The sequence below is a fragment of the Ciconia boyciana genome, chromosome 6, assembly GCF_034638445.1.
Source record: "Ciconia boyciana chromosome 6, ASM3463844v1, whole genome shotgun sequence".
Classification (NCBI taxonomy): Eukaryota; Metazoa; Chordata; class Aves; order Ciconiiformes; family Ciconiidae; genus Ciconia; species Ciconia boyciana.
Window position 1 is genome coordinate 4,998,331 of NC_132939.1, and position 18,114 is coordinate 5,016,444.

Here is an 18,114-nt window from a genome sequence, read left to right on the forward strand (position 1 = left end):
CCCCATGTGATGGAAGGGGCAGGCAGGGTGATCTAAGAGACTGTTATCTCCTCCTCTTCCTCTTCCCCTTCATCATCCTCTTCCTCTGAGTCTGAGAAGTCTGAAGGTTTGCTGGGGCTGCTAGAATGGGATGGAGAAGGAGACATCTGGGAGTCCAGTCTGTCCCTCAAGTGTAGATGTTCTGGGGACTGGTGGTAGGCTAAGGGATGCTGGGGGCTGGGTGGGCACACGGGGGGAACTTCCTCCTCCTCCTCCTCCTCTCCTGAACATTTCTTGCCTACGTCACTGAGGTCTGGGTGAGGGTTGAACTTGGTGGGTAGGGTCTGTTCTCTGCAGCCACCAGAAGAGAGGAGCTCTCTTTCTTTGGAGTTCCTCCACTTCATCCTCCTGTTCTGGAACCAGATCTTCACCTGAGGTGGGGGGAAGCAACACAGAAATGAAACAGCTTGGTAAAAGAGGGACCAGGAAAGGCCTTTTGGTTGCACCCTCAAAACGGTAGCCGTACCGAAGCTAACAGGATCCACAGAACCTGACCTTTGGGGACCCTAGGAGAGGGGTTGGGGGGCAATAAGGCCATGGTCCATCCTGTCCTACTCACCCAGCTGGGAGTTGCGCCGCTCTCTTGCCTCCGTTGATGCTCATAGCCCTGTAGCTTGCCTGGGGCTTTCTCCAGGTCGTGAGCAGTTCTCCCTGCTCCCATCCCCTTTTCCTCCCCTACCCTCAAGCTGCCCCTGGGGGCGGGGGACCCAGCTCCCCACACCCCTCTGCCCTCCCCACCCTGCGCCCCTTCTCACCTGTGAGTCCTTGAGGCCCAGCTTGGCCGCCAACTTCTTCCGATCGGGTTTGCTGATGTACTTCTGCTTCTGGAACATCTTCTCCAGCGCCTTGCGCTGCACGTCAGAGAAAACGGCGCGGCGCAGCATGCCACGGCGGGGCTTGCCACGGGCGGCCAGTGGCCAGGAGAAGGTGCCGGGGATGGGGACCACGGCGGAGGTGGCTGCAGGGGGACACACAGTGCTGAGCAGAGTGGGACAGGCCCCCACCGCCCCCCTCCCTGCCCTTCGGGTGGGCACCCATCAACCTGGGGCCGTGAAAAGGAGCTTTAGGCTTAACTAAGCGCCCGCCTTTCAGCCCGTGATCACTGGGATTAGATCTATCAACTCAAACGTGTAAAATGGATCAATAGTGGCCGGTTTTGTTGGGAGATTCAAAGGTCTCCGGCCTGAAAAGGCAAAGCGAGGCGTACCGGCTAAGATAGAGGTATAATAAAAAAGCTTTCCGTGCCGCTCAGAAGCATTTGATTTTTTTCAGGCGCTTTTATCATTTCAGATGCTTTATTATGCTCGAGATGAAAATGAGGACTTTTCTGATTCCGAACAAAACCGCTCCTCTTCAGATGCAGTTTTGATCAATCAGTATTCATCTTTTTATATTAATCTCTTCTCTCCCCCCCTCCAAAGTTGGAGAATTCAATCCGAAGACATGAAAAGTAACAGCTAATTAGCACATTGCCTGGTTCCCAATGGCATTGGTATGATAAAAAGGGCAGAGTTTCGCCTTAAAAAAAAAAAAAGGGGGGGGGGGGGAACCTCCCCAAGAGAGACAGAGATGCTAATGAAGCGTGAATGGTAATTGTGTAGTAATGAACTAACAGAAAAAGACTGAGGACAAGCAGCTAACGCCATATATTACTGGAACAAAAGAGATTTACACTTTCAAACTAAACACAACGGCATGCCAGGCTCCTCGGGAGAATACTGATGGCACAATCGTCTCTTTCCCCAAATCATTTTCATTAAATGGACATGAAAAGCTATTTATAAAGCTCAAGTTGTTTTTGTTAGGCTATTCACATGCTGGAGAAAGGAAGCAAATTCCATTATCCGGAGGATGAATGGAAGAGCTTGGGTTATTTTTTTTTCCTCTCTCCCTTTCCCTGTTTTCTTTTTAAATTAATAGCTTGTTTGTGTAATTAGATTTCTGTTTTGTTTTTTTTTTTTTTAATTGTTCTCTCCGCATCATAACACTTCAGCGCTGTAAGAATCATATCCCCGTAGCCTGCTTTCTCGCCGAGACCGTGTCGTTTGAATACCGCCGACGGTCTAAAGGAGAAGCCATGAAGTGGGAGACCCGAGGTGAAGGAGGGGCGGGTTAGTACGCGGGGAAGGTGGAGGAGGGAAGTCCCGGCCGTGCCCGCGGGACGCTCGATCCGCCTGTAAACGCCAGAGACTGGGGGGGGACGGGACGGGGCGGGGAGCGGCTGCCTCCCTCCGCCTGCGCGCAGCGTGTCCCGGGGCTGCGCGGGCGCGGAGCGCGGGCGGCGGCGGGAGCTGACCGCTCCCCTCGTGGTGCTGAAAGCGGCGGCGCGGCCCCGGGGGAAGGCGCCGGGCGGGACGGGCTGCCTGGGAGGAGGGGGGACCCGCCTGGCCTGGGGACCGTGACAATCCCGGCTAATTTGCCGATCAGCGGGGGGAGCGGGCAGGGAACGTCAGGCGGTCACTGCCTGTGCTAAATCGGGCATCAAATTGGCGCGACCGATGCTTGAATGTGGTACTCCCTCCAACTTCTGAACCGGAGCGTAAGCCCCGGGGCACGGAGGAGTGTTACCGGGCTGCGCCGGGAGCGGGGCGGGAGGGGAGGGGTCCGCCGGGGAGAGGGGGACTTTTAAAGACCTACCTGGGAAATAGGAAGATCTGATAAAGGGCTGGAAGGATCCTTCAAAGTACGGAAAGGAGAAAGTCTTTGGAGGGACGCTCTGAAGCAAGGCAGGGGAGGTTTCTAGTAAATAAATAAAACGAAATGAAGCAAAGGGTTACCACCGCTCGGACTCGACCGGTGGCCCGGCCGGGTCTGTCACTTGGTCCGGGGACCAAGGCGGTACTTCGTTCCCCAAAAAAGAGCCAAGCCGAGCTCGGGACCTATTATAGGAAAAGCGGGACTTTGCTGCGGTGGTTTTGCCAGCAAAGCGGCACCCCGGAGGCCGGGGTCAGCCCGGAGCCCCGCCGGCGGGAGCCCCTGCCCCCCTGCTCCTCTCGGCCGCTCCGCGGGCGGCGGAGCGGGACCGGCAGCCTGCCAGCGCTCCCCCTCGCCCCGAAATCGGAGCGCTGCCGGAGGGCTCTGCGGCTCGGTGCTCGGTCCTCCCCCCGTTCCTAAAGCGTCTCCCTCCTCTCCCCCCACCCCCGCCGCCCCCCTCCTGCGGGCGGCGGGCTGCGGAGCCGTGGGGCGGGGGGCCGGGAGCGGGCCGCTTACCGGCGCGGGGGGCGGAGGAGAGGATGGCGTTGACCCCAAACTTCAGGAAAGTGGAGTCGGTGCTGGAAGCCTGCGGCGAACGGATCCTCCTGGAGCCGGCGGCGGCGGTGGAGCTGGTGAGCTCCGGCGTCCCCGAGTCCGTCCTGGCCGCCGAGGCTGGGGGGGACATGCTGGGCGGGGGGGCAGTCCTGGGCAGGTAACTGGTGGGCCTGCTGATCCGGATCAAATCTTCCACCAGGAAGCTGGAATGGCTGGAAAAAGCCGACTGCAGCGACTGAGGCAAGGTGAGGGTGGGAGTCGGGCGCAGGAGGCTGGGGTAGACGGCCGGCGGAGCGATGAGGCTGGGGAACATCATCGCAGGGGCCGTCGGCGGAGCGGGGCTGGGGCCGCTGGCTTGTTTGTTTGTTTGTTTGCTTTTGTTTTCTGCTTTGCCACCCTCGTTTCGTAAAGATCCAGCTAGCAAGCCTGGCGGGGTTCTCTCTGCCCCTTCCTCCTGGACGATGGGTTTTATAGTGGTCAGCCCCGCTGAGGCTCTTTCACAAGTGACAGCCCCAACAATGGGGTTCAACAAAGTTCTCCACTTGAGCTTCATTCAGGGCGAGCTCCGGGCTTCTCCATTGGTCCGGGGCTGCAATTTATGATTGGATTAGACTTCATAAGCAACCGGGGCACAATGGCCCCGCCACAAAGAAAGTGTAGTCATCAATTTTGCATATTGACCGCCTCTTTGGAATACAGCCCTCCAAAGGCTCCCAGCAGGGTTTTGTTCAGAGGCAACACACACAGGCTAATTAAATGCCTATTTAAAAGTTTCGAATGACATCTTGCCTCGTAGAAAGGGAATTATTTAAAGCAAGCACTAAATTTATTTGCCGCTCCCCTGCTGAGTTTAGGAAATAAATCAATAAATATTCATATAAACTTATCTGCGGGCTCTCGGAAAAGCACGGGGTTTGTGGAATGGAAAATACAAATTAGAAAACGTGGAGCCAAGCTCCGTTGAGGGGGAAAAGGATATTCGGAGAGCGGATCCCATCGCGGTTTGAGCGCGTTCTGCCCCCTGCTATTAGCGTGCGGCAAAATTCGTGCGTGTAGTTGGGGTTATTTTGTTATCTGCACGTCAAAGGTCCGGTATAAAGCGAATTTGCGGTGTTAACCTCTACTCTCAGGATCCGAGCTTCGCAAGAGCCTCGAGTACGGGTGCTCAGGCGAGAGGCTTGCCCACACCGGACCGAAATGTAAGCCTTACTGCAGCCGGGAAGAACTCTGCTCCGAGCAAATCTGAACGCTGAACATAGAAAAGATCTGAACGGCTTTGTGGGACCAGAGCGGCCCCCTCAGGTTCTCAATCTGTTGGTCCTCTTAAGCTCACCTACACTAAAAACAGTGGAAATAGCTACCCTCCGACCGTGAAAATGAAGGCAATGGTGTAGCATTTTGACCCTTTTGGCTAAAGCAGTCTGAGCTGGTCTCGGTTTTATCGGTGTCGGTGGCTCGGAGCCCTCCCGACGCCCCCAAATTCACCTGAACTCGCTTTGTACCTGGTTGCCTGCACAGAATCTCTGGAGGTGTATCCAGCTCGGTGCCGCAGAGCCGAAAGTCCCTCGACTTTGGTGTGAGGGACAAAGGACATCGCCTGACGGAAAAGTAGAAAACAGGGATTTTTCTGGCAGAGAGGTTTTGTTTGTGGTGGCAAATATGGAAATAGGCACAAGTGTAGTTAATTTCCTTTGGAGCTGGGTGGTGAAAGCAACTCTTGAGAGTGGTTTTACCTGATTTCTCTGTTAAAGACTATAACAGATGTGTTAAATGTCCTATGTTTTAAAAGCACCCTATTCAGTCCTTTGGTGTGGCTGAACCTTTGCAAGCAGAAGTGTGCAGCTCAACCATGCAGCCTTTATCCTATTAACCATGAACTAACTGTCACCTTCAGCTGTTTTCCCTTTTTACTTTTTAACACAAAGCTTTCTCAAAAATCTTATTAACCAGCTTTATTTCTCTCGATGGTTTTTGTCCGGACGTTTTGTCTTGATTATCTCCATGTCGATGCTTTAACCATTCAATAAAAGTGCATCTGCGATTTATATCACATTAGGGAAGAAAGAAAGTCTGTTAAACCTCTCCCTTGATTCAAATCAAAAAGTTATTTATTAGAGAGGACGGAATCAGCCTTCGAAATTGTATGATCCTGACAAGCTTTCCCGGTGCTGGACGCTGGCCTCCAGCAGACGAGCATCTGCAGAAGGCTGACTTGGAAGATGCGCTGTCTGAAAGCATCACTTTGAAATGAAGCCTCGCTGGAGTTGGTGTGGGTGTCGTGTCCCCCCCCCAAGTTTTGTAACCTTGATGCTTAGCAGGTAAAGAAAAAAGGCAAGGAAGGCGCGGGCAGACCCCACAGAGCTCTTGGGGTGCTGGCGGGCAGCGAGTGGGTCCCCGGCACCTGCCCCCCGCCCCCGGCGGGCACCGCTCGGGCACCGGGGGGGGGAGAAGCGGGGGGCTGCCCCCTCCTGCCCCGGGTTCCGCTCTCCTCTCGCCCCCACCCGGAGCGCCCCGGGGTTATCTCAAGCCCGTTTATACGCACGGCTGCTCTCAAGGTGGTGTTTAGCGAGCCAGCGGAACGGTAGCGAATGGAAAAAGCAACCGGGGCTTTCCCAATGAAAAAATTGATTGGCACCCCCCTACGCCTCCCCCCCCCCCCCGGCATTTCCCAACACGGCTCCGGCGTCTCGGAGCAGCCCGGGCGGATCCGAGAACACTTAGGTTGGGTTTTTCTTTTTTACAGTCATTATACGTTTCCTTTGAGATGATTTACTCCTTTCTTTACATATACATTGGGGGCATTTTGCCTCACTATAGACCAACTGCTGCTAATTTCTCTGGTTTAAAAAAGAGGGTCTGACATTTTCTGGAAGGTTGGGTCAAACGCATGCTGGGGCACACGTGGACCCGGTTCCTTGTGATGCGTCTGAGCACACTCATAAAGAATTCCTTAAGCACCAAGGCAAAAGGGACTAGACATCTATTGAAAGGGAAGAGAGACCGTAAGAAACCAAGAAATCGGACGAAAGGATCTTATTTTAAGTGATCTCCTTTGGAAGTTTCTTTTCAAAGGCAGTGATCGTTTAAGAGAAAGGGAATTCTAATGTCTCAGGATAAAACCTGTGACTAATGCCGTTTGACCTATGCTCATGCCGTTTTGTGCTTCCTGCCATTCATTTTAATGTCGTTATCTTCAAATTTATTTCTTAAAAGTCACTCGCTTGCTTTGTCGCTTAAAAAAAAAAAACCCAAACCCCACCAAAACCCAAAAAACCCCAGACCCCAAACCGCGGGGCGGGGGGTAGGGCTCGAAGCCTGCGTGTGTCCCGGTCCGAGGCTGGTAATCCGCATGAAATCGGGAGAGCCAGCACTTCAAATCCGGAGACCAGGGAGCTCTCGGGGCCGGGAGGCGCGGAGCCGCGCCGGGGAGCGCCGTCCCTCGCCCCGCCGGCCCCGGCAGACGGACGTCTCAATCACGGCCGCGGCTCGGCCCCGCGCGGGACGCTCCCCCGCGCCTTTCCGGGCGGGGGGAGCCGGGCCGGTGCCAGGTGAAAGCCAGACTTCTCCCCCTCTTCCCGAGCCGGGAGCCGGGCGAGCCCCCGCTCCGCCGCCGCCTCCATCCGCGCCCCTGCGCGGGTAGCGGCTGCCCGGCCCGCCGCGGCTTCTCCTTCTGCAGAGCTACGGAGGAAGCGTGTGTGTGTACGCCTTTTCTTTTCTTTATCTTTTTTTTTTTTTTTCCTTTTTCTTTTCTTTTCTTTTCTTTCCTGCCGGGGAGGGGGCGGCGGCGGCGGGAGGGATGCTCCGTCCCCGGCGTGTCCAAGCTCCCTAACGATGCTTATCGACCTCGTCGGGAGCTTGAATGGAGGCTGCGGGGGCGAAGCTATATTAAGACACCTAAGGCTTCACCTTTAGAATTCAAGCACAAGGAACAGTAACTGTTGGTTCGTTCAAAGCTCTTCTCGATCCCCCCCTTTTCTTGAAAATCCTTCTATTGTGCCAATCAAGCAGATGGTTTGCAGGAAATATAGCTTGGCCCCAGTGACCGAAACTAATTTTAACTAGCTTTCCAAGCCTGGCACGTTTGTTTTGCTCTTACAAAATAGCTAAAAAAACAGCTGGCAAGGGTGAATTAAACCCATTAAAGACACATTTATAAGAAATTATATTCACATAGGTTGCTTGAAACCCCCCTAAGAGGGGAGAGATGAGCGTATTGAAATGAAAATGTCCCCGAACACACTACCCTCCTTAACATCGCCTGAGAGTCTCAAAACATTTTACTAAATAGATTAACTTGACTATTGTTTCGCATCACATTTATCAGCTTCATTAAGTGAATAGCTGAACAAATATATTACGCATGCATGAAAAGCTCTTTTGGGGGCTGCCTTATTGTGTCCTCAGCCCTGACAGGTGGTTAACTGTGTTTCTCTCTCCTCTCCCCCTCTCTCTCTCTGCGCAAAGAAAGAGGGATCTCGGAGAGAGCGCGCAGCCCAGACTTGGCAAAGGGACCTAGAGGGGAGAGTTACTTTCTTTTCCCTCGCCATTCATGCTGGCCGGCCTAGAGCGCACGCAGCCTGAAATGCAACCAGATGATCTGATCATGTCAAAAGTAATTAACTTTAGTTTAGTCTCTGTGTCTTGCTTGCGCTTTACTAACTCCTTCCAAGCCTGTTTAATTTGCATCCTTTCTTCCACATTTGATTATTTTTGTCCACTTCATCCTTTTCTCCTTTCCCCAACCTCCACCTTTGTTTTTTTTAAAAAAATCTGGGGTCGAACAATCCCTCTTCTTTCTTCTCCACTGATCTGTCTAATAAACAAACAACCACACAACCTCCCTAAAAACAACTCCTTTCATGAGCTAAGATGTGCACATTTTGGAGAGCTAGGATTTGCAAAATGCAGTACGGTGTTTTATTCGTTGCCTTAATTTAATGATTATTTAACACGGTGGAAACCAGCTGGGAATTGGGCAGCTGCTGTTGGGATTCTCAGATGATGGAGGCCAAGGTCCTGCTTGCTTCAGTTGTGGTCTCTGCCCCAAGAGTCTCCAAGTTAGACTGCGCAGATGAAGCGTGGAGGATGAGAGAATGCGATACTTTCCTGTTTATTTTCTCCAATGCGTATTGCTCTCATCCCACTCCAGTAAGTAAGAAGAATTAAAAATCCTTTTGTCTTTCAAATCAGGTCTTAAATCTACTCCTACTAGCTCACCGCAAACCAAAGTGGTGATACTTTACTTACGACGGTGGCAAATTTCTCTGCTCACTGATTCACTGAAATCTCTAGGCAGTGGGTGATTTTTAAGTGCTAGGAGTTGAGGATCCCATTACTTTTCCACTCATAAAGCCCCCGGTTCTGTTCCCCATTCTCCAGGCTACCACAGGAAGGACAAGCTTCTTTGGAGGAAAGGGATCTGTCAGGGCAATTCAACAGGAGAATAAAAGTGTCCTGGGGTGGATTTCAGCAAACCTCACAGTTTGCTGTCACCTTAAACTGAGGGTCCCTGAGCCTACGCTTGCCTCGATGCCTTTTGCAAGAGTGGACGCCATCTTTTAGAGGCTGCTCTCCATCCCTCTGCCTGCTGGAGCAGTGCGTAGGGACCTCTGTCTCTCAGAGAAAGAGGAACAGAATTAGTATGTAACTACCTGTAGGGTTAAACCAGGACCTTCTCTTATTTCTACATCTTTTCTTAAAAGGGCCAGACAATTAGCCCTCAATCCCTCAACTTCTACCATGCCAACCAACTGCACTTCCTTGGGGCTTAAGCCTCTCTGGAAAGGTTTAAGAGAGAGGCTCAGAAGAGCCCATAGGATGCTGATGAGAGCCCGGGTACTTGGAAACACTGTCCCCAGTGGAAAGTCTTCCCTGATGTATGTGCTGGTGGAGAGCAGCCAGAAAGATGGTGATAGGCTGGGAGGCTCACTTTGCTCCTTCTAGGTGAAAATACCTTCAGATGCTGTGATCTGGTGGGGGAAACAGCCGTCGTGGGGGTTTCCAGGTAGGCGGCAGAGAGGTTTTAACGAATCAGTCACCTGCTCTGTGGTGTAGCACCCTGTCTGGAAAGTCATACTGTCCCTCCTAGTGCAAATGCTTTGACCATGCAGGTATCAACTTCTTGGCACAAACTCATTGTTGCAAGAATACTCCTGATTTGAAGGTGTGGAGGTATCTTCTTCAAAACTCAGCGTTTTTCTCTCTTTGAGCCCTGTGCAAAGGTGCTGAAAGTTCTGTTGACAGGGATTAACCTATACACCTTTTGGCGGGACCAAAAGCCATGTGATAAGGAGAAAAGAGAAACTCAAATATTCTAACAGTTACTTAGCAAGAAAAAAAGTGCAAAAATTCCTTGCTGGGATACTGCAATGCTCTTACAATTGAAACAGGAGAATCTCTTAAAAAAAAAAATTTTTTTTAATAAAGTAATTTGTGAGTTCTGGGGTTTTTTTGCTCATCCAGTTCCCTGGGCAGGTAGTGATTTCATCCTGGAAGCATTACACTGGTGAACTTGTCCATTGAGGCAATGGATTCGCACTTAAATGGTTCTGTTCCAGACCATGCCCTAACCATAGCTATATTTGTGTCTATAGGTCGCTGGCAAACTGTGCTGCATCCATAGAGAAAGAGACTATATGTGCAGGCCCCTTTGGAGAAGATGCAATATTTGGTGTTTCCAGAAATACAAAGCTATTCTTGTGGATGTTGACGTGGAGTATGTTTGATTTCTGGAGCTCTGACAAGAAGACAGCTGACAAACTTGGTCCCTCAGGGTTTACCTTTATAGAGACAGTGAGAAATGAGTGAGCAAGCACTGCTCCATGTGCTCTGTTCCCAGTTGCTTTGTGTAAATTGGAAAGTCAGATGAAAGAAGATACTTGTATTTCTGTTGTCCTTTGGGGATGCTTTTTATCAAGGGTAGTGCTTCAGGTAGAGAAAACCAAGGAGAATGGAGCAATAATGACTGAGGAATGAATAGCTTCATAGTCTTATGCATCATGGATATCTCATCAGGTTTCTCGAGTGTAGGTCTCTGAATTCAGGATGACTGGCTCCCTGCAGAGCCAATAGGTTTTGCACTGGCTCTCCACTTGTGAGAGAAAGTTGTTCTCTTTAGAAAACATTTGACCCATTGTGGAGACTAGAACAGGAATGCCCTTCTTCCGGGCTTTCCTTTGCAAGCAGCACAGCTTCATGGTGTTCAGAGATGAAGGGCTCTTCCATTTTATCACTGGGAAAAGCTGATGAGGTTCCAATTTCATTTGCACTTGTAAAACTTGCTTGAAATAGCAAAGACCAGAACCTTTCTGATGGGAGCTTACCCAACCTGTAGAAAGTACATCCCTTCTCAGAGAATTGCGTTTCTTTCTGGAAAATGGTAAAAAATACCTTCCTTGTTTTCCACCAGCCATGAGGTTGGATAGCACATGGTGTGGAATGCATAGTCCATTTGTGCCTTCAGCTTTCTGAAAGCAAACGGAAATCTCTAGGACTAAGGAGAGTGCAAGCGTGTAAAGACAGTTGTAGAAAAGCTTTGCCCCATGCCTTTGGCCTGAGAATGTTGCTCGTTCTGTCAGGGCTGAAGTCAGGGGCAAAACTCATACTAATTTCAATGCGGTGGGGTTAAGCCCTAGAAGAATTTGTGTGTACTTGTCTCTTTTCAGTACTTTGTCAGGAGTGTTTTGATACTGCAGGGGAAATATCAAAGACGACTGAAGTTTAGAATTAGACAGCCAGGATGTTTGAACGGGATCTTCATAGTCTGAAACAGGTTTTCTCAGGTTTCTTGTCATGCCTGTAGAAATGAGAACTACTTAACGAAAATCATGTTTTAGTGGTTGCGTTCACATTTTTGGCTCTCTTAATGACATGAATTTTGTCTTTTTTTGGTCTCTGTTTTTCCTTTTCCATTAAAAATGTAAGAGGGTGGAGAGCACCAAATCTTGTGTCTCTAGAAAGGTTTTTAGGGGCGTTGGATGGGATTTAGCAGATGTAAAATTTGACTTGAGGAAATCTGGTAAGGTCAGGTTGTCCTGGCACAGGACATGGCTCTTTTTGAGGAGCCATATGCTGGCTGCTACTCGTCAAACCCAGAAAGGTCAGGAGAGAGGAGGTTAATGTAGTTTTAAGCTACGTTTGCATCCTCCAGATTCGTGGATGTCCTGGGATAAGGGCTAGTTCTCCAGAGTCTTTTAAATAGTTCTGGCTTAGGTCTTAAATGGAAGTCTATTCCCTTACCTTTATCAAACTTTCGCTAATGGTATCACACTAAAAAACAGTCTATCCTCCCTTTTTGCTGAAAGTTTACTGCTCCTACAGAGAGGAAAAAAAAAGCAACAGAGGGGAATGCGTAGAGACAGGACTAAAGTGCTGCCTTGGGTCAGACCCTCTCTCGAGTGGCAGTTTGGGCAAGGAGGCTGGACTTCTGCACTGGGGCAGTTAATGTCTAGGCCTTTTCCCTGCTACTGCACTGATAGCAGAAGCAGGAGGGGGTAGGACAGTTACTGAAGCATGGAAAAGTTTTCATTCACTGCTGTCTGTGACAGCTGTGTGTAAGGCAAGTGTCTCCTGACTTGTGAGAGGAAGAATGGAGGATGTCCTCTTGTTATCTTCTGCTATTTCTACAGTGTCCTTTAGCCAAAGAGAAAGCTTTTTGATCTCAGTTCTGATGCTCCAGCCCTAATATTTAAAAGACTGTTTTGAGAAGGATGAAATAACCATGGGATTTACGAGGTGTACTGATCTGAGCAGAAGGATCCAGTGCTTGGATATCTTTCTTTGGAAAAACAGATTCATACAAGGGTTTGCATCTGGTTTCAGGCCCCACAGTACAAAATGGGACTGACCCTCGTCTGGACTGGGCTGAGATCAAAATTCAAAACTGGGGTATTTGCACTCTGGGCAGATGGAGCAGGACTGTGAAACAGTCTCACTGTTTCCAAGAAAAATATATAGGCTTTGTATGAAAGCTTTAGGAAGAACCTTGTCTTGGCTTATTTTCCATTTGCCATCATATCTATGTGAGTGTAAGCCTTTCCCTTGAAGGAGCAGGTAGGCATGATGTGCTCTAACATACTGCAGCTCCTTTTCACCCTGCTTTTAGTGTCTCCAGAAAGCCAGTACATTTCAAACTTGCTCTTTATGTTGGGAAACTGACTCCAGTACACAACTAGACTGTCTGGCTTGTGGAAAAATCCACAAAGACAGACAACTGAAGTCATCCTCCTGGGCTGGGGACTTCTCAGTTCTCATGTCAGGGTTCCGGGATGTCCCCTGGAGCTGGGGCCATGTGGCCAAGAGGACTGTCCTCCTCCTTCTCCACCAGCCTGTTCACTGTGAGGTATGTCCTTAAGGCAAAAATTACATCTTTAACTCTCTAGCTTAGATGTGTTTTAAGTGGCAGTCTCCTGAAGAGCTGCCGTTAAATCATAGGGTTTGTTTTATGACTTATATTTTCAAATAAAGCTTTGTTTAAGCAAGACAGCCAAGTAATTACTTATCGCTTTTTAAGAATGTGCACTTTGTTTTCTTTTCCTCTTCATTTAAATTCCAGAGTGCACAGGACTCCCATTTTTAAGTAGATTTTAACCATGACTAGAGAAGCTTAGTTATCAGTTATGCACTATAAACAATATGGGGGGGGGAGGGGGATGTTTTGATCAGAACTATTCAGTCCTTGCTTGCTAATCTAATTACAAAGTGTAGGTTTCCTGACACAGAGCTGCTTGCATAGAAAAGGCTTTTCTCACACCTGGTGGATTGTTTAGCCAAGCTTTTTAAATGCTTACAGTTTTAAAGAAAAAAAAAAATCTTTTTAAAAAACAAGTTCCTGTGCAGGGCAATAGAAAGAATTTAGTGGTTGTCAACACGAGTTTAGTATAAGGGTGCTGTGTAAAATGTGGGTTCACTTTACATTGACCTTTGGACATAGTAGCCCAAAACATTGTTTTACTTTTTTTTTAAGGGTTAAGGAGAGTATGAAAGATAACAGATGTCGGTCACTGTATTAAATGAAATGTGTGCATGCGCATATATATATATCTCTATATATGGATGGATGGACATGATGCTCCTACTTTTTTGGATGTTTATTGTTAGTGCCTCAAGTGCTCTGAAAGGGCAGCTTTGCATTGCAGCCCCAGCAAAACAGTATTTTTGTGCTGTTTAGTCCCCTGATTCCTACAAACAAAATAAAGTACCTTGTCGAATAAGGGCCATTGAGCAGGGATGATGGGTTAAGAGCGGGGGTCCGAGGTGGTGGCGTGGGTGCTTGTTTATCAGGGAGGAGTTGTCAGTTGTTGGCTGTGCTGGTGAAAGGAGGGACGCTAGAGTCTGTTGGCTGGGAGAGCATTGATGTGAGGTAACGGGGTAATCGGATTGAAAGTTAGCCATGGTATTTATGTCAGTTCACATTTCGTCAAATGAATAATATGAGGTTGCTACCTAGCCCAGGCCTTGGCCCGGGGGTTGGGTTATAAAGAATCTAAGGCCTCATTTGATTCAAATATAAATTAATTCTCACTGGAGCGTTGGCTGATTAATCTATTTGCATAATAGTAGAAAAACTGCAGTGTGGTTACTTTTGCGGGGATTTGGACAAGAAAAGCTTTAAATTCATTTGAAAGAATAGTGTGTGAGAAGTCAGGGAAGCAAAAGCACCTCTATAGGACTCCCGAAGCCATTTCTTTTTCCCCCGACCCTGATGTGCAAAACTGAAGGCTAAATTTGTTCACACGGAAGTCTGACACCCTCCTGAAAGAAAATTGTGTTCTGACATCTAGTAACACTTACATTTTTGTATTTGATGTAGTGTTGCTTTCGGTAGTTAGAACAATGGCATCCTTCGTCACTTTTGATATTTAATAAAAATGAAGCCCAAATAAAAAAGGCATACTGTGTACGTGGAGTAAATGTTGAACTGCAGCGAAGCTATGTGGGGAGATAAAGAATGAGGAGAGCCAAATTCACTTGAAATGTAAACGCTGTTTGTGTGCAAGCCTGCGTATCGTTTGCTATAGGGGAATGAAAGGTCGTGGTTCTGCTGGCCACTCGCATCTTAACGGTGCAGTGAGGGAAGGAGAGCGAGTGGGTCTCGGTGCTGTCACTGAGCAGAGGCTCGAAGAGGAAAAAGGGCTTTTTTCCTCCCTCCGCCAACAAGTCTCTCCAGCATTTTACTTTTGGAGATGACACCTGAAGCACACCCTTATAGAGGACAATGTATGGGGGGGGTGTGCACCCGCACGCATCCACGGTCACACAAACATGTTATTCTGTCGCATCCCTTTTTTGCCTAACCTTTCAGGTGAAATACTGTGCATCTCTATTGCCTGTATAAAATGTTATGTGGGGTTTGGTTTTGGTTTTGTTTTTTTTTCTCACTATCCACATGACTGTAGTGTTTGACTGTTTGGCAAAGTATTTTATGTTTGCACACAGATATTGAGACTGTTTTGTGGATCACGTTTTGTGAATCCACTGAGCGGACAGAATTCTGTAAAATTCACAAAACCCAGCAGGGAGCAGTTTAAAAGAAAATAATCCAAATCCTGCTGTCATTGAAGTCTGTAGCCATTTTGCCAGTGAGAAAAAAAAGTGCTCTAATTAAGCAAAACGTAAACCGTCCAGCAAGGATGTTAGGGTGCAGTTCTAGCAGATCGGTGTGCATATGTATACTGGGAACCTCCAGGCCCATATTCTCTAGAGTTAGTTGAGTGCTTGCAGAAAAGTTGGGCTGTTACTTGGACTCACTTGAGTTTTAAAGTATCCACTAGGATTAAAGATGTCAGGGTTTTGTAGTGAACATGCCCTTACCGCAGACTACAAAAGTTTTCACCCCGAGTTCGGTTGCTTCTGCTAATACCCAATGACTTCAAACACAGACAGTGGGGATAGGAGATGTCCCAGCTACCCTCTTCAGCTAAGGGCTGAGAAAGCTCACAATAGCTATTCCCAATAAAACCGTTGAATCCAGATACTTGGGAAGAATCAAATTGATGTTGCAATTTGTAGTTACGCTAAAGCAAATGACGGTCTAAAAATTGTTCATGTCTTAGGCAGGAATATTGTAATTCGTAGATCATCTGTAAGTATGTCCACACATGGGAAATGGGGTTTTGTAGGAGTGCTGCCAGCTGCACTTGAACTTTAGTATTTGTGGATGTCTCGGGCAGGCACAATTCAGACCGGATCTTGTGCTGAGGTGTCCTTGATGCCAGTGGTATTGTACTGACGTACAGGGACGTTTCCCATCAGGGCTCTGCAGCCAGTTTGGCAGCTGGCTGTTGCTGGACGGAGAAGGTCTGGTTCCTTCTGCCTCATCCCCTTCTTGTTCCTGGCTGCGTAAGCCCATGGTCCTCTGTGTCAGCTCTGGTGCTTAACGGATCCTGTGCCAACCTGTCTCAGTGTCCTGGCAGAAAACTAACCTGAGAAACAAAAATAAGTCGTTTTCAGCTAGTGCAGCAAGCTGTGGCCGAGTGCAGGGTGCCGTGAGAGGGCTAAAGCCCATGCAGTGGAGAAGGAAGGACTGCAAGGCCAGCACTGGTGGCAGGGATGTGGCAGGTTCACCAGCTTTTGCTGTGTGCAAGACATGCAATGGGCTCAGGCTGGAATGTGTAACTTCATATTTATTTCTTAAATTCTTTGGTTACTGCTTCTGACTTTTCAGTTTTGTTTTGCCTCTTTTCTTTTTTTTTTTCTTTCTTTTTTTTCCCTTTCTTTTCTTTCCTTAGTTTAGCCCACCAATACTATGCTTCTAGTGTAATTATTATTTTGACCTGGCTTTCACCCTGTTGATTGCTTTTCAGAGCAATTTGGGAAGGATGTGCTGTTCCTTAGTTGAATGCTGTCTTTTTTCTGAGCTGGGAATTAGGCAAAAGATCTTGACAAACTGCCATTGAAAAAGGAAAGATGGTGGTCAAAACCCCTTATTTATGTAAAAAAAAGTGCTATAGTGTCTGTATGTTCACTGTTGCAAGATCAGTGTTTGAAAGCACAAAACAAATTGATCCTAGCCATGGTCATAAAGCAGCTACACTGCAGTATTTTTGTGGTTAATTCTTGTGGAAGGGGAATGTCTGGGATCTGCAGAAGGTTGGGCCATACAAGCAAATGACATGCCTGATTAACAGAACGTTGTTACGAGATAATAGTGACTCTGCTGTCTTGCTCTGGTATTTATGAAGAATAAACAAGACCAAGAAAAAGCCAAGACATCTGCTTTCTGAACAGAAGCCCTCAGTCTGTTGACAACCTTCTAGTCCAATTACTCCACGTCTTTTACACCCAATGATTGATGTAGGTCTGATCGTTTAATCTGGGGGAAGTTGAAGGCAAATGAAATGGAGCCTCTGTGCTTGTCTGACTGACCTGGATAACATACCCATTTGAATTAGCTGGGAGTACTTAAGACAAATACAAGACTTTATTTCCATTTACCTTGACGCAGTGGAAGGAAGAGCTGCCTAATGCACCAAAGACAGTACGAGGCACCAAGGCTCCTGGGTTCTTTTTGTGGTCCTATCTGCAGAGTAAAATGATGTAAATTGATTAACTTCACTGAGCCTCTCTATTGCCAGACCTGACGGATGGAATAAGTGTTCACAGTGCTTACTTCAAGAAGTTTTTTTGAGAGTTAATTAAGGCATTGATCTACTTCTTTTTTCCATGCTTTACCAGAAACAGACATTAAATTACTTATGCTTACAGCTTAAAGGCAAGCTTTATCTTTGAATGTTTCTTGTTTCTCCATTGTACCTTTGGCACTTGCTATATAATTTTTGCAGTTTAGGTATTAACTGGTTTTACTTCCAGTAACTCAGACTGCATGAAGGGGGAATAGCAGAAAGGAAAAAAGGCATCTTTTTCTTTCTTTCCCTGCTATCATGTCAACACTGTGAATTAATATCACGTGACAATAATAAGGACTAAAAAAAAAGCTATTGGATGGGCACTGCTGATTTGTCAAAGCTGTTTCATGTGTTTACGATAAACCTACCTGTCCAGGTTGCCCAACTGAAGTTGAAAGTGATGCTTAGAGGGTGCTGTTAGACAAAGAGGCCGAGCTCTGTCTAGCAGCTTGTGGGTGCTGGAAGGTAGAGTCGCTCCCCTATCTGTGTTGCCCACATGAGTCTATGGTTTCACTTGTGGCAGTTCTGGCACTCATTTGACCTCTTTGTGAGCCAGTTTATTTCACTAACTCAACAGGAAGTTAATCAAGAAAAAACCCCCAATTTTTTTAAATTGGGGTTTATGGTTGAACAAAAGTAATTAGTCCAGCTAGGGACATATATATTTTTAATTTGATTCCTCTTTTCAGTTTAAATTACGGTGTGAGAGAGGTGCATGTCAGGAAATTAAAAGAAAGAATCCCTCTCCAAACTTGGAAGGGGGTGCATCTGACCTTCTTCAACCAGACTTATCAGTCAGAAATATTTGGTTCAGGGTAAGTTTGAAAGCGGTGAGTTTTGCATGCTTTTTTCTGTTTTTCTCATCCTTTATTCTTCTCTTCATGTCTTTCTTTCCCAGGCCTGTCTGAGAGAGAGAGAGTGAGGCTAAGGTGAGTGCAATAAATCCAGAATGAAGGGCCAGGTGGGCATTTCTGGACTGGAAAGCCATGGGTACAGTCTGCATGAAAATCCCCTTTGTACGCCATACAAGCTGTTTGCTTGCAGTTGCCTTCAGTAAGGGCTTAGGTTGGGTAAGCAGGCAGGTCAGCTTATGAAACTGCAGAAGAAAAGGTGTCAGGTAGGTCTTCATGCTCCCTTCTGGATGCTCCCTTTTTGAATGTAGAACCACCATTACAAGCTGTTTCAGCGCCAGTGACAAAGC

General features: G+C 47.8%; 1 protein-coding gene across 1 annotated transcript; it reads right to left on the reverse strand.

Annotated features, from left to right (window-relative positions):
* Window positions 1–32: 32 nt before the first annotated feature.
* DBX1 (developing brain homeobox 1) lies at window positions 33–3,604 on the reverse strand. Its single transcript, XM_072866007.1, has 4 exons — window positions 3,250–3,604; window positions 2,677–2,778; window positions 795–997; window positions 33–410 (listed from the first exon to the last, which is right to left on the reverse strand). The coding sequence occupies exons 1-4, from the start codon at window positions 3,602–3,604 to the stop codon at window positions 33–35; spliced, it is 1,038 nt and encodes a 345-aa protein (XP_072722108.1).
* Between the last annotated feature and the right edge of the window lie 14,510 nt (window positions 3,605–18,114).

Coding starts and splice junctions, on each gene's coding strand:
- DBX1 (XM_072866007.1), bottom strand. CDS start 3,604: ATGATGTTCCCCAGCCTCATCGCTCCGCCGGCCGTCTACCCCAGCCTC. Junction 998..2,676: donor CAGATCTTCCTATTTCCCAG/GTAGGTCTTTAA, acceptor GTCCCCCTGCAG/CCACCTCCGCCGTGGTCCCC. Junction 411..794: donor TGGGCCTCAAGGACTCACAG/GTGAGAAGGGGC, acceptor CCCCCACCTCAG/GTGAAGATCTGGTTCCAGAA.